The 15,676-nt window shown below is 51.0% G+C and overlaps 1 protein-coding gene across 1 annotated transcript; it reads left to right on the plus strand.

Annotated features, from left to right (window-relative positions):
- Positions 1-977: 977 nt before the first annotated feature.
- Positions 978-15,443, plus strand: BNIP3 (BCL2 interacting protein 3). The gene is made up of 6 exons (XM_032174960.2): positions 978-1,179; positions 8,969-9,119; positions 9,808-9,892; positions 11,932-12,038; positions 12,115-12,264; positions 14,583-15,443. The coding sequence occupies exons 1-6, from the start codon at positions 1,134-1,136 to the stop codon at positions 14,626-14,628; spliced, it is 585 nt and encodes a 194-aa protein (XP_032030851.2). The 5' UTR covers positions 978-1,133; the 3' UTR covers positions 14,629-15,443.
- Positions 15,444-15,676: the final 233 nt, after the last annotated feature.

Genomic DNA, 15,676 nt, shown 5'->3' on the forward strand with positions numbered 1-15,676 from the left:
AGAAAGACTTTTGATCAAAAGCGGGAAATGAGAAAGCGACTTTCCTCTGAAAAGTGCCTCCCAGTCCCGAGGCTGCGAGGCCCCCTTGCCAGGCTGGCTCCCACGGACGCCGGGCACCCACCCGGCCCGACCAAGCGCCACTCCGCCCCGTGACCCGCGGAGGCCCCGGCTCACCCCGGGGACGCCCGCCCCACACCGCGTTTGCACCCCGGAGGCCCCTCGCCGCAGAGGCGGACGGCGCGCGTCTCCCGGGCCCCTGGGGTCCGCGCCTCCCTCGGGCGGACTCTTTCGACTCCGCTCGAGCCTCCGCTTCCTCCTGCGGGCGGACGCCCCAGACACAACGGGACCCGCTGTTCACGCAGGGGCGCCCCGGCGGGGCGGGCAGAGACCCGGGGACGCGGCCCCGTCCCGAGACGCTCAGCTCCGGCCCCACCGCTCGCAGCTCCCGCCCCGGGCGCAGGTCCCGATCCCACGGGCCGTCTCGGAGCCGCAGCGGCCGCTTCCCTGCACGTCCTCACGTCCCCCGCACGGACGCCGCCAGCCCCGCGCCTCAGTTTCCCCACCAGCAGGATGGAAAGACGGGCCCCGCCCCGAAGCGTAGCGGCGTCTCCGTGGTAGCGAGTGCCCAGAGCGTCCGCCGGTCCCACCGCCCCCTTAAAAGAGGACCCGGCCCACCGCCTGCCGCGGCGACGACCGCCCAGCCCACTCGTCACGCGGCCCGCGGCGTCCAGCCCACGGCGGCTCACCTCAGGCGGTCGCTGCCACCCTCGCGCCTGCGCGCCCCTCGCCCCGGCCCTCGCCCCGCCCCTCGCCCCGCCCGCGTCCCGCGCACCGCAGGCCCCTGCCCCTCGCCCATCCCAGGACCCGCCCCGCGCACGCGCCGCACGTGCCACACGCACCCCACGCCTCTGCGCACGCGCAGGCCCCGCGAAGCGGCCAATGGGCGACGCGGCCGCAGATCCGCCCGGCCCCGCCCTGCCCTGTGAGTTCCTCCGGCCGGGCTGCGGGGCTCGGCTCAGTCCCGGAGCGCAGCTGGGCCGCGGCGCTCCTGCCTCCGCTTTCCCACCGCCCGCAGCTGAAGCAAGCCCGCAGCCCGGCGCAGACTGCCATCGCCGCAGTCGCCCTCCGGCGCCATGTCGCAGAACGGAGCGCCCGGGATGCAGGAGGAGAGCCTGCAGGGTGAGGCGGAGGAGGCGGCGCGGGAGCCGAGGGGGCGCGGGGGGGAAGCCTGGGGAAGGCCAGAGGGAGGCCAAGGGGGCGACAAGGGGAGGTTGCCGGGGAGGCCTAGGGGGCATCGCGGGCCGGGCGAGGCTGCGCCATCCTCCCCTCCCGTACCCACCCCTCCTGCGGGCATGCGGAGCCCGGGGCGTGGGGACCTTGCGTACTGCCCGGGGTTCGCGGCCTCGCCGCTCGGGCGGGGGTTGGCTTGGACCCGGGTCGGACCGCACGGGAAAGCCCCGATGCTCCAGCTCCGTGCGAGCTAGAATTCCACCTGGAGGTGAATCTGCGTCTCGCAGTTGGCCCGAACAGCCTCAAAGTCCACGTTGCCCTCCGCGGTCTGTAGTTCAGACCAGTATTGGTTTTAGTGACCAAACACCAAGGCGTGGCAAGTGGCCTGTTATGTGCTTTAATTTTGTTATTAATGTTTATATCCATGGTGACTTAGGATTTCCTGAAGGGTGAACGCGGAGATGGGAGGGGGTCACAGCATTTTTAAAATATGGCATTAAATGGGCATGTTCCAGTTCCACTAGAGGGTCATTCCAAAACAAAGCTTTAAATGACCTACGGGTTAAGAAAACAAGCAAAAGGACGCTGCTCGTGCAGCACTCAGTCGTTATAGCCTGCTTAATGCCCGAGTAGAGGCTCGCTGTGTGCCCTTGGCTAGATTCGCAGGACCATCCGTTCACGCAGCGGGAAACGCAGGCCCGGGGTGCAGGACTTGCCCCACGCACAGCCGGGTGGCGTGGAGACCCACCCCACCCGGTGGGTCCGCGTCAGAGTCCAGACGAGCCTTTGCTCAGGGAAGCGGGCACTGAAGCCGCCTTCCCAGGGTCCCTAGGGCCCAAGCCTCGGAGGAGGGACCTGGTGGCAGCTGACCTTTGTGTTCTTTGAAGCCAGAGTTTACTAAGCAAAATTAGCATGTAAATAAGCTTGGGAAAGCACTGCTGAAACCTCTGACAGTGAACTTTTAATCTTCATTGAGAGTTTTTAAAACCATATATTCTCATAAATTTAGTGAGTTACTAATTTTATTACAAAAAAAAGATTTTACTAGGCAGGACTTAGTTACCGTTTTATGTATATATATATATACATATATACACGTATACACATATATACACATATATATACATACACACATTTGAACACTACAACCATTTTTTTTTAACTTTTTTTTTTTTTAAGAGACGGGGTCTCACTATGTTGCCCAGGCTGGTCTGAACTGGGCTCAAGCGATCCTCCCGCCTCGGCCTCCCGAAGTGCTGAGATTATAGGCCTGAGCTACCAGGCGCGCCTGGCCTAGAACCATATTTTTTAAAATTCTGTAATTCGGATTTTTCCTCTTGAAATTTAAACATTGGCTAATTACTATTTTGAAATAGATTAAGAGATGTTTTCCTGTCTCTTGTCATAAAATAAAATCCAAGGGATGTTTTTATAAACTCTTTGCCATAAAATCACCTATTTTCCGGTTGTGAAGCCGCGTTACTCCTGACATTGTGCGTTTCACTGCCTGGCTGGGATCTGGGCGCTGGGAGGTGGAGGGGGCTCCGGGGGGGCTCGGTCCTCTCTCCAGTATGTAACTTACACAGGCTGCTGAGTCATTGGCAGTGCAAGACGGCCAGCGCCGGAGTTACGAGATTTTTGTTTTTCTGTTTTGTTTATTCTATAAAAAGGTAGTTACCCGCGGGGTGGATCCCATGTAGGCGATTCCTTGGGCCGCCCTGAGTGTCCGCGCGGCAGGACGGGGCCACCCTGGGCTCGGCGTGGGCGGGGTTGGCCGGTCCCACGGGCTCCAGCTGCCTGCAAATCCAGCACAGAGCGGTGGCTCAGGCAGCGCTCACCTCTGCCTGTCCGATTTCACTGCCCCTTGTTTACCTCGGAACAGAGAACTCTGGGAGCCTTGCAGCCAGACCCACAGATGGAAGCAGCAAGCACTCTCTCCTCTGAGTGTACGCTGTGGGGCCAACTGCTTTTCCTAAAGAGTTAATATGGCAAAATGGGCTGGTTCTGTTCCTTTCTATCTCTTGATCATTCTAGCTAAAGTTGTTGACTCGCAGGATGCTCGTATTCGTCTTTTTCCTTTTTATTTTTTACGAGCCCAGTCTTACTCTGTCACCCAGGCTGGAGTACAGCAGCACAATCATTATAGCTCACTGCAGCCGTGAACTTGGCCCTTTTCTCCTAGACATGTCACTGCTAACATGCAGGAGAGGTAGGATTCTGTGATGAGATCGTGTCACGGTTGCGGGGGCATCACTTCCTTGAAGGACCCACTGTCTTCACCAGGAGGGCATCAGTTCAGTAAAGTGCATGCCCATTTACTCTGGAGCGGCCGTGTTTAATGATCCAAGCCCTCACCTCTTCACCCACTGCTGTGTCTGCAACTGGCAGATGGTTCTCTCTTTTGTCAGAGGCAACTCACCATGGGCAAAGTTGTATGAGGGGAAAAGATGTTTCTACTTATTTTGGAGTGGAATTGTAGCATTGTGCGCTTTGAGACCTGAAGGGGTTGCAGACATCTAGATTCTCGTCCAGGACCTGCATTTCAGAGATGGTCACAATGAGGTTCTAGAGGTGGAGTGAAAGATAAGGCTGGCAACAACACTTAAGGAGAAGCCAAAGACTCTGCATTAAGCACCAGTGGGATACCTGGAGCCCAGATGCCTGAGGCTGCGTGCGATAGGCCAGGGTCCTGGAGGAGAGTCCGGCAAGAGGAAGGTGGAGGGAAACGAGCCCCGTTAGAAACCAGGGACCTGATTTACCTACCGGGCTGACTTGATGCTTGAAATCTTTTGTTCCTCTCCCCACTAACCTGAGAAGCTTTTAAAGGTAAAAACAGCAATTTCTTAGAGCCCACCTCCCCTGGGGAAGAAGCCCTTTGTATGGTTTTGGGGGTGCTAGTTCCCTCTGGGGTTCACAGCTCCTCTGCTTCAGGCTATTTTTCTGGGATGCTGCCTCCCTCTGTTCTGACATTTATCCCAGAGCTTTTTCAATCTGTTTGCCTGGATCCCACCCCAGCATCCCAAATAGTCACTTTCATAGTGGGCTGAGGCTAGGCTTTTGGACACAATGAAAAAACACCACAGGTGATTCTCCCTTCATAGCCAGAGTTGAGATTGTCACCCCAGGTTAGGGCATAGAGTGGCCTTGAGAACTTGGCCCTCTGTTTACTCCACGTGGGGCTTATGGCTGTGGCCCGTGAGTCCATGTTGAGGAATGGGACCCAGGGAGTTGACCTGGGACATGCAGAGGGCAGCGAATCGAAGGGATTCCCTGGCGTCTGTCACTGGAGAGAGAACTGCTTTGGGCACCTAGAAAAGCTGGATGTCAGATTTTTTTTTTTTTTTTTTACACAAAGTGAGAATAAATGGATTAAGAACTCGTTGGATTGTATTTTGTCTCTGAGGCAGACCTATCAGTTTTCTTTTTGTAATGTGATATAACTATTTATAGTCTAGACTTTTCAAAATCTCATCTGCCTTGATAGAGGAGGGAGGTAAGATTCACTGGCTGTGTGTCTTGTTAGCAATGTAAATTACAAGTGAGTGAGGAGGGGGAGGAACATAAGGAGAGGGATGTGAAACGAGATTAGGAAGGAGGGCTTTTCTTGCAGCAGTAACAGCAGCACCTTTCTTTCTGGGGCCTAATTATACTACAGTTATTTGAAGTGTAAACTACTTGTGATTATGAGCAAGTTTTCTAAGGTTATTAAGCAACCTTACTGTAACCCCATCTTTCTTCAAAAAGGTGAATGATCTGAGTGGAGAGCTGTAACATGTGAGTAGATACCAGCATGCTGCATTCTCCAGGAAGTGCCTTCCTTTCCTACCCGGTTGCTGTAGGTTAATAATAAAACTCCTGTCGCTTAGTAAATCATTCCTGGGAATACAGCTTTTGGGCCCAAAGTCATTAGCCATGGACAATCTGGAATGGGTTTTTTTTTCCTTGTTTCCTGGATTTTTAGGACCCTTTCTGGGGCGATTTTTAAAAAGCACTGCTTTGGTTCGAATGTGTCCCTCCATGTTGCCAGTGGGATGGTAGTAAAAGGGGGGCCTTTAAGAGGTGGCTTGGCCATGGGGGCTCCTCTCTAGTGAATGGGATTAGTGCTCTAAGGGGCTGGATGGAGGGAGGTGGGTCCCTCTGTAACCTCAATGAAGGGATGAGGCAGGAAGGCCCTCACCCGACACCAGATGTTGGTGCCTGGATCTTGGACTTCCCAGCCTCCAGAACGGAGATCAATTTCTGTTCGTAAATCGCTTAGTCTGTGGGATTCTGTTACAGTAGCACAGACAGAGGAAGACAGAGATACACTTGTCTCTACTTCATCTTCCTCTCCCTGTCGTCTTCAGCTTGCCCCTTGTGTGATAGATACAGTGTTTGGGCTTGACCCTACCTACTTCCTGGTGCAGAGCACCTAAACCCCTGGGGTTTCCTGAGCAGCGTCTTTTTTTTTTGAGACAGAGTTTCGCCCTTGTTGCCCAGGCTGGAATGCAGTGGCATGATCTCAGCTCACTGCAACCTCCACCTCCCAGGTTCAAGATATTTGTCTGCCTCAGCTTCCCGAGTAGCTGGGATTACAGGCGCCCACCACGCTCGGCTAATTTTGTATTTTTAGTAGAGACGGGGTTTCACCATGTTGGTCAGGCTGGTCTCCAACTCCTGACCTCAGGTGATCTGCCCGCCTCGGCCTCCCAAAGTGCTGGGATTACAGGCATGAGCCACTGTGCCAATAAGTGTCTTAAGCATGTTTATTAAGAGAGTAAAAAGGTGGCGACTCCATAGGCAGAGCAGCCTGACCAGTGTGTGCGTTATTCATAAAGTCACCCTATTAGCAGCGTATTCCAAAAGTGCTCCTTGGTTAACCATTTTTGGTGTAAGTTGTAAGGAGCCCCTTCAGAATACACTGCTAATACGGTGGCTCAAGGGCAGCCCCAGGATAGTTATTTGAGGTGGAAATTCCCAGGGCAGCCCCTCCTAGGAGGGGAGGGGACTGGAGATGGAGATGGGGGAGCCATGAGGTGTGGGTAGCATGGTTGGGGTTAGAGTTGGGACGTGTGGGGTGGGTGGGGATCTGGGCTGTATGTCATGGTTGGGGTTAGAGTTGGGGCGTGTGGGGTGGGTGGGGATCTGGGCTGTATGTCATTTCCATTTGTCTGCTCTGAATTGTTCTGGTAAACTGATAAATGTAAGTAAAGTGTTTTTCTGAGTTGTGTGAATTGTCGTAAATTGTTGAACCTGAGGCAGGTGTGTGGGATCCCCTGAGGCACTGGCAGAAATGTGGGTAACCTGGACACCCCATTCTCCACTTGCATCTGTGGGAACAGTCTTGTGGGCCCGACACTAAGTCTAGGTAGATAGAACGGAATTGAATTGTTGGACACCCCGGTGGTGGTGACTTGGTGTCCCACATTTGATGTTAACAGTGGCATCGGAGAAGAGACACCACACCTTCAAGCTCCATTTGTGTTCCATGTCGTCAGATATCTGAACAACACTTTAGTCAAGTAAATTGAAGCGGGCCCAGAACGTGAATACTGTAGATTCAGCGCAGAAAGACAGCTGGCCAATACAGGCCGTGGTGCCATTCTCTCAGGGGCAGGCCGTGGCTAGCTGGCCGCGTGGCATTTGAACCCCAGAGAGGGAAGGAGGGCTAGTGAACATCAGAGTACTTGGCAATACTGTCTGGTCAGATGGGCGGCTTCAGGAATGGTGTGGTCTGTACATCTCGGAAGGCACCACATAGCCTCTGCCGGAGTGTGCGTCAGACTGGCCTGGGCCTTTCTCCTCCATTGAGCTCCAGGCTCCGAGACAGACCCTGGCTTGCCTTCGTATTAGGGATGTGCTTCGTGTGGGCCAGGACATGAGGCAACGTGAGACGCCAAAGAGAAAACCATGGGTTCATGTGAAAATTTGTGATCATTTCGTTAGCAGCTTACTGGGAGACTGTTGATGGTGTAAGCTGCAAATCCACTTTTCCTTCCTGGGCCTTCGGTTTGCTTTTTTCTGGTTAATGTGAAATACACTCTGCAACGAGTGGCGTATTGAGCCCAGGCCAGCCCTCTTTCAGGAGAGATGCCTCGTGTGTGGAAAGCTGTGCACCTGCCTTTGCTTCCAGCGAACAAGACAGATGAAGAGGCTGCTCCGTTCCCCCAGTTGCGTGGTGTTATTAGTGCTGTGTTGGTTTAAGGACAGTCAGCAGCTCAGGGTGATTATTCTGCTTAATAAAATTATAGTGACTGCAAAATGAGATAATTCTGTTGTTCTCGTCCATAAGTTTCTCCGTCTTTTGTGGCCTGCACTTTCTCCCACTGCACTCCATCCTCCATACGCTACCAGAGGAAGCCTCTACCAGATTTGCTTTAAATAAATAAACCTATGACACAAAGTAGAGAAATTATCCTGGGCCCAGAAATAGACATGTGCCTATACGCACGCTTGATTTCTGACAAAGGAAGCAGCCCAGAGCAGAGGGGAGGTGGGAGCTGTCTGCAATAAATGGGACATCCGTATCACATCAATGGAAAAATTAATCCATGTAGATTTTGGATCTAAATGTGACTGTCATAACAGAGCTGTGTGAAAATAATAGAATAGAATATCTCAGCTCAGGAAGGGATTGCTGCATTTGACTGAATTAAAATCAAGAACTTCTGTACATCAGAAGACATGAGAAGTGAAAAGAGCAAGCTACCGAGTGAAAGTTACTTGCAACGTATTTAAATGCAGAAAAACGTGTATCTAGAATACAGAATTATCCCACAATTGCACTTTTAGCAGGAAGGGAACGGGAGCAGCGTTCCAGCCTCAGTTCTATTTATAATGGTGACATGGAAAAAATACTGCTGGATGCCCACAAATAAGAGAAAGACAGATAATAGAAAAGAATAAGAGATCCGAAGAGCCAGTTCAAGAAAGATGCTATCCAGATGGCTAGCAAACTTGTAAAAAAAGCCGTGTTCAACCTCGTTAGAAATTATATAAATGCAAAGTAAGCCACGCAACGCAAGTGATAGAGGCTGGGCATGGTGGCTCACGCCTGTAATCGCAGCACACTGGGAGGCTGAGGTGAGAGGACTGCTTGGGCCCAGAAGTTCGAGACTAGCCTGGGCGATAGAATGAGACCCCATCTCCTAAAAAAAATAGCCAGGAGTAGTGGTACATGCCTGTAGTTCCAGTATTCCGGAGGCATCAGCTAGAGGATGGCCTGAACCTAGGAGTCTGAGATTATAGTGAGTCTTCATTGTGCCACTGCACCCCAGCCTGGGTGACAAAGCGAGACTGTCTCGAAAAGAAACAAAAAATAGAGTTTAAACCTTTTAAAGAAAACTTCAAATCCCTTAAGCTTATGTTGACATTAGTGTTTTTTTTTTTTAAAAGACCTCTTTTTCCAAATAATAGCCTTTTTCTTATAAAAGCTCACTGCAAGGAAGTATTCTAATTGGATTCTGGTGACTCAGCAGAGTTATTGGACATTTGCTTGGTATAAAGGAACTGCAAGAGCGGGACAGATCCGTGGTGTGAGCCCCAGGGAGCTTCCTTCCTGTACCCGGGGAGTGTGTGCGTACAGTCACTGCCATGAGAGTGGGCAGAGGGATGTCTTCAAGTTGGGGTTAAGGGATGGTTCCTGGTGTGTCACCATTGCTAGCTCTTGGAAATGGAAGGGCAGGCTGGTTAGATATTAAGACCAGATTCCAGAGTGGGTAGAAAATTCCATCTGTGCCCCTTTGTTTGTCCCCACCAGGCTCCTGGGTAGAATTGCACTTTAGCAATAATGGGAACGGGAGCAGTGTTCCAGCTTCGGTTTCTATTTATAACGGTGACATGGAAAAAATACTGCTGGACGCACAGCATGAGTCTGGACGGAGCAGCTCCAAGAGTTCTCACTGTGACAGGTAGGTGCATGTCAACAAGTGTGTGTGTTACAGTGCTGATGTCTTCAGTGGGTGAGTCACAGCTGGAAGTGCCCGTGTCACCTCTAGGACAGTGGGCTGCTGCTCCCCTCAGGCCGCGTTCGGGAGTGGCTCCTGCGGCAGTCCGTTCTTACATAGGAGCCTTGCCCTCTTTGGGGATGCAGTGACCTGGGACTTAGTCTGTGGGGAGCCGTGTTCAAGTTGTCAGTAGGCAGCCGTGTTCAAGTTGTCAGTAGGCAGCAGAACAGCCACAAACCCCGCTCTGGGAAACGCACTCACGCGCCTCAGCAGGGCTGTGGTTGCAGGGGAGCCGTTCCTGGTTAGCAGCACTTCTGAGTGACTCCAAGGTAGAGTGGCTGACAGTGGTCAAAGGTCGCGTGCCCTTGAGAGCCGTGCAACAGACCGTGAAGGTGGCAGGTGACAAAGCCAGCTGCTTGCCAGTTGCCCCTGCGTCTTCTCTGGAAGAATGGCTAGCTAACTCCTGTCGTGCTCAGTCGAAAGGGCTGAGGAATAGCTTGGCTCTGGCTGGTGCTGGGTGGAAGGGAAGACGTGTACGCTGACTGGCTAGAGCCCCTCATCACGGAGGCGGTTCACTGCCTTTGGGGTTTGAGCTTCTAATGATAGAATGTTCACATGATGTTGTTTTTCCCATTCTATTCACATTGCCAAGTCCACCTCGCTCACAGACACCACAAGATACCAACAGAGTTTCTGAAACAGATACCCATAGCATTGGAGAGAAAAACAGCTCACAGGTAAGCTGGAAGGAGAGTGTGCAGTTGTAAAAGTATTTGTGATCTTTTTGTACAGGAAACCGTTTTAAATGTAATTGAGCACCTCAGAGAAAAGTCGGGCTTTAAGGGTGTCTCCTGCTTTAAAAAAAACAAAAACAAAAAGAAACCATAGGTGGGAACATCCACAAGCACATGGGCTGGACACTCAGCTGAGCAGGGGAGGCACCGAGACAGGCAGCAGGGGCCTCCTGTCCCTGCCTGCCATCAGGGATACACCAGAAAGGAGGAAGGGCTCCCTGGTGGCTGCAGCCTAGAGAGGAGGGAGGGACCACTGGAAAGGGTGGCAGTGAGCCAGCTACTGGCTGGTGTTTCCTCGTGGTTGCTGGTTGGACAGTGAGTGGGTTTTAATATTTGCGTGCTGTGTGGGACCCAGGCGTTACCCATGGGGCCATTGAGGCCATTTGGCCACTGTGGCTGTGACTGAGGTGTCTTCATTAGACATTGTCACTGCCTGCCGGAAATTACACCCTGTGCCTTTCCTAGCATTAGTCCTGAGCTAACTGGTGCCTGAGCAGTGTAGCATTAGTGGCTGATCAGCCTGATAATTTAGTGTACGATCATCACTTTTTCTTCTTTTTTGAAAAAGTTTTTTTGTAGAGACGGGGTCTCCCTGGGTTACCCAGGCTGGTCTTGAACTCCAGGGCTCAAGTGATCCTCCCAAAATACTGAGACTAGAGGTGTGAGATACCGTGTCCAGCCTAAGATGACTTTTCTGTTAACAGCTATTTAATGGGCCTTACATACCGGCATTCAGCATTGTTGTGAAAGCAGAGTCTTAGAGGAAAAAGTGTACCTGGGGTTATTGCCTTGGTTTACTGTCATTCTCCCTTCCTACTCCGGCACAGATAGGGTTCGAGGCAGTGATCAGTACCGTCTCGCTCCGTTGTATCTGGTAGTGCCTTACCTTGTTGCAGATGAGATGCGCGATAAATGTTTTCTTGGATGTTTGTTGCTGGTGAGAACTTTAATGATGGACCGTGTGCTGTATTTTGGAAGCTCTGTGAGGAAGCATGGCCTTCCAGGCAGGATTGGTAGCTGGCCCTTCGGTGCTAGCTTCCCTCAAGGCTTCCTTCACCAAGGAAACAAGGAGTCCCTGTTACCCAGGCTTTCTCAGGGCATCCCCCTGGCCCCACTCCGAGGGGCAGCATGATTTCGGGAGCCCCAGGAGCCCTGGCCGTGGGTGTGTGGGTGCAACTAGGGCATGCGGCGTGCTCCTGGGCACTTGGGGCTGTACCCAGCTTGGGTGTACCCAGATGTTTGGTAAGTTTGGGGAGCTATATTCTTGAGTATTTTCAATTTTATTTTTTTGAGACAGGGTCTTGCCGTTTTCACTGTTTTAAACAAAACTTCCCCCTTAGTTTTAAAAGGAATTAGATGTTCAGGTACAGAATCTTGAAAATGCAAAAAAGGAGAGAAAAACACTTATAGACTCTCAGATTTAAAATCCTCTTGAATGTTTCGTGCTGCTGTATAATTCTGAGGATTTGGCCGCAGCTGTGGTCATGTGCACATTTCTGCCTTTTCCCTCCTGCTTACCCCGGAAGCATCTTGGAAACCTGCTCACTATACAGTGTCCGTTTCCTTCGTCATGTCCCTGGTTTTTTTGAGCCATTTTTGGCTGTTTTCATTTTCTTTTGTTATAACCAGTGCTGCAGTCACCATCTTTGCCCTCATGTCACATGACTTCCCTAGGACAGTGTTTGCCGCTGTCAGTGCCCCCAGAATCTCACAGTGAACCAAATGTATTTACGCCCTGAGTGGGGCTCCCCCAGAGGTGATCTGTCCCTGGAGGAGGCGAGCATGCTGTGAGCCGGGAGTGCGGTGCGGCCCGGGGAAGGCCCCCAGCCCCAGGACTCCCCTTGGACCACAGTCCGAGGCAGTGACATGTGCCTCTGGGCACTTGAATTGAGCCTGCGGATCTGAAGTTCGGGTGGGAGCTGGGTGCTTTCCCGTGTCACGTGTGGTACATTAATCTGCATTTAACATTGACTTTATCTTAGTCTGAGGAAGATGATATTGAGAGAAGGAAAGAAGTTGAAAGCATCTTGAAGAAAAACTCAGATTGGATATGGGATTGGTCAAGTCGGCCTGAAAATATTCCCCCCAAGTGAGTGTGTTCTCAGTGTCACGGGGGCACCCCTTGACAGAGGACACATCAGCTGACACGTTTCTTCCCGCCTCAGGGAGTTCCTCTTTAAACACCCGAAGCGCACGGCCACCCTCAGCATGAGGAACACGAGCGTCATGAAGAAAGGGGGCATATTCTCTGCAGAATTTCTGAAAGTTTTCCTTCCATCTCTGCTGCTCTCTCATTTGCTGGCCATCGGATTGGGGTAGGTGATGTGACTGTGACTCCTGTCATGGCGTGTCGTGGGGCGATTCTGGGTCGCGGTGATTTATTCGTAAACTGTTTCCTGAAGTCCAGATCATCAGTTACAGCTTGGTGCATTTTCACACACACACCCACAGTCACTGCTCAGGTCAAGAAACCACCAGCCTGCAGCCCCAGAAGGCCCCAGCACAGGCGCCCCGTGGTGCTGCTGTCTGGCCTGGACGAGTCTGCCTGTTCACTGAATATAAACGGAGCCAAAGCAGGGATTCTTATGTCTGACCTCTTTGTCCTGTGTGTAGTTGAAAGCAGTCTCATTTCTGCATAGTACTGCGTGGTGGGAATGCACCCAGCTGTCGGCTGTAGATGGAGGGTCTCAGTTACTTGCTGTACTTCTCCAGACAGGACTGTTCTAGTTAACTCTCAGCAATAAAGGAACCGATGCGGGCTCTGATTTTTCTGGCTTGAGTTTCGCTCTTGTTGCCCAGGTTGGAGTGCAGTGGCGTGATCTCGGCTCACTGCAGCCTCTGCCTCCCGGGTTCAAGACTCTCCTGCCTTAGCCTCCTGGGTAGCTGGGATTACAGGTGCCCACCACCACGCCTGGTTAATTTTTGTATTTCTAATAGAGATGGGGTTTTGCCACGTTGCCCAGGCTGATCTCGAACTCAAGTGATTGCTCACCTTGGCCTCCAAAGTGCTGGGATTACAGGCGTGAGCCACCGCGCCTGGCCTTTTCTGGCTTCTTATACTAACTCACTCTGCAGAAAACAGAGACCAGGCAGGTGCCGCCGTGGATTCTGAAGAGCTTTAGCTGCGGCAGGGGTGAAGAGCCAGAGTGGGAAGCCGAAACCACTCCTCCTCGGGCTGGTCCCAGCCTCTCAGTGTGGAGGAGGTGTCTCGTCCTGGCGTGCAGACAGTGTTCTGTGGCTGCCGTGTATTGGACAGACTGGAAAGACTGGAATGCCACTGGGGGCAGGTGGGTTAGGTTGGCCAGAGGGCTCACATCTGGCCTTGAAGGAAACAGGATAAAAGCCACTGAGTCTCCTGGGCCGGGACCTGAGCGCTGCCCGTGTCTCCACCTCACCCTCGTGTGTGCATGGTTTTCTCCTAGCTCTTGTACACATTCTCCCATCCACCCCCCACCCCCCATCACCTTTATTTCTGCTGGTGCTTTTTGGAGTCAGACTCACAGACTACATCAGCATCACCAGGCAGTTTGCTTTCTGGAGCCTTTTCCAGAACTGTCAAGCAGACTCTGGGAGCAAGGCCTCGGGATCCTCATTTTAAATATGAGGTTTAGCCTTTCGTTTCAGGATAGATTTCTGCAGCCACTACTTCCCACCTACTGTCCTTTGTCCTGCCCAGGTTTTCAGAGCCCGATGCTGCCACTGGCGACCCACACCCCCTCAGCTGCTTTTCAGAACCGCACAATAAAATCTGCCCCGAAAGCTGCTGCAGCACTGTCCATGCTCACGGTGCCCACACCACTGCCCACAGGCCGGCACTGTCTGTGTTCACGGTGCCCACACCACTGCCCATAGGCCGGCACTGTCTGTGCTCACGGTGCCCACACCACTGCCCACAGGCTGGCACTGTCCGTGCTCACGGTGCCCACACCACTGCCCACAGGCCGGCACTGTCTGTGCTCACGGTGCCCACACCACTGCCCACAGGCCGGCACTGTCTGTGCTCACGGTGCCCACACCACTGCCCACAGGCCGGCACTGTCTGTGCTCACAGTGCCCACCACACCACTGCCCATAGGCCAGGCCAGCGAGGCTTCCGATTCTGCCCTTTCCTGGAGACCCATCCTCCTCCCTCCGGGAGTGATGTTCACTGGTCAGCTGGAGCGAGCCTCTCTATTGCTGAAAAGCCTTTTCTGACACTCCTGCATCTTTAGTTTGGGACATCTCTCCCACTACCAAACTTAAACCACATGAGAGCAGGGGCTTCATTTTTAAGCAGTTGGCTTTGGTGAGACTGGTGGTGATGAACTAGCAACACCATCTTGCCCTGGTAGGTGACTTCCCCCAGCACTGAGTTGGAACAAAGCAGAGGCTTTCTGTGTGGAAACAGCATTCAGTTTGGTGATCCTTCTATGTAAGAATACAATCTGATGTTTTCTAAATTAATTAATACAAAATACATATTGATAAAACACTAGATAAAAGATTACAGATAGATTCATTACAAAATTTTTATAATGGGTGTAAAATCACCAGTCCCCTTGCATAAACTCTAACCACAGTGAGTACCCTGTTTCAGCTGTAACAGTCTCCTGTGAATCACAAGATACATTAACTGCTGATAATTTTTGTTAAGGATCTACATTGGAAGGCGTCTGACAACCTCCACCAGCACCTTTTGATGAAGAACTGGAGTCTGACTTAGTTCGTTAGTGGATTACTTCTGCTTGCAACACAGCTCACTGAAGAGCTGTTAGATCCTGGGGTGGCCGTGTCACTTGTGTTTATTTGTTCTGTAAATGCTGCGTTCCTAATTTAGTAAAAGAATAGACACAAATGTTGATCTATAATTCTACCTATGGGATCATAAGCATGTCAGACTGATTAATGTCTACTGTAAAAATCTGGTAGTGAATTTTCATTTGATATTAGATATAAATATCTGAATATAAATAATTTTAATATACCAGTCATGATGTATGTTGTATTTTAAAAATTATCTGCAACCTTAATTCAGTTGAAGTACTTTATATTTCAAAAGAATGAATAACATTGATAATAAAATCGCTACTTTAAGGGGTTTGTCCAAAATAAATATTGTGGCCTTATATATCACGTTATTGTAGAAAGTATTATTTAATTTAAATGGATGCAGGTTGTCTACTAAAGATTATACATAACTTGCTAATTGTTCGTAATCAACAGAAACCAAGATAGAGCTACAAACTCAGCTGTACAGTTCATACACTAAACTCTTCGGCTTTTGCATTATAAGGAATTAAGTCTCCGATTATTAGGTGATCACCTTGGATGATCAGTTTTCTGCTGAAGGCACCTGCTCAGTATTTTTTCCTCTTACCACTCTGCATTGAATTTAATCTTCTCCTTTGTGCTCAACTTTTGTGTGCTTTTAAAATCAGCTTTATTCTAAGCAAATCTGTGTCTACTTTAAAAAACTGGAAATGGAAAAAAAAATAAATCTTTGCCAAATCCTTCAGATTACTGTATTTACATATGGTTTAAAATCAGACACCATAATAGCTTCTTGATGAAACCAGGACTGGTCCCTGTTTTGACATTATCTTTCCTACAGCAAGCTTTTTAGAAAGGCTGCCTGCCGCCTTGATGTTTCACCTTTCCACGCTTAATTTGGGTGTTAAATCTAACGTTTTCATTTGTAAAAATCTTCGTTGATACTACCTTGGAAGCAGTCATCTCTAAGTCTTACAT

The sequence above is a fragment of the Hylobates moloch genome, unplaced genomic scaffold, assembly GCF_009828535.3.
Source record: "Hylobates moloch isolate HMO894 unplaced genomic scaffold, HMol_V3 SCAFFOLD_3, whole genome shotgun sequence".
Classification (NCBI taxonomy): Eukaryota; Metazoa; Chordata; class Mammalia; order Primates; family Hylobatidae; genus Hylobates; species Hylobates moloch.

Excerpts from the sequence above, each read along its gene's own strand:
- BNIP3 (XM_032174960.2), top strand. The coding sequence starts at position 1,134 with ATGTCGCAGAACGGAGCGCCCGGGATGCAGGAGGAGAGCCTGCAGG. Across the intron at positions 1,180-8,968 it reads GCAGGAGGAGAGCCTGCAGG|GCTCCTGGGTAGAATTGCAC; the intron begins GTGAGGCGGAGG and ends TGTCCCCACCAG. Across the intron at positions 12,039-12,114 it reads CCTGAAAATATTCCCCCCAA|GGAGTTCCTCTTTAAACACC; the intron begins GTGAGTGTGTTC and ends TTCCCGCCTCAG.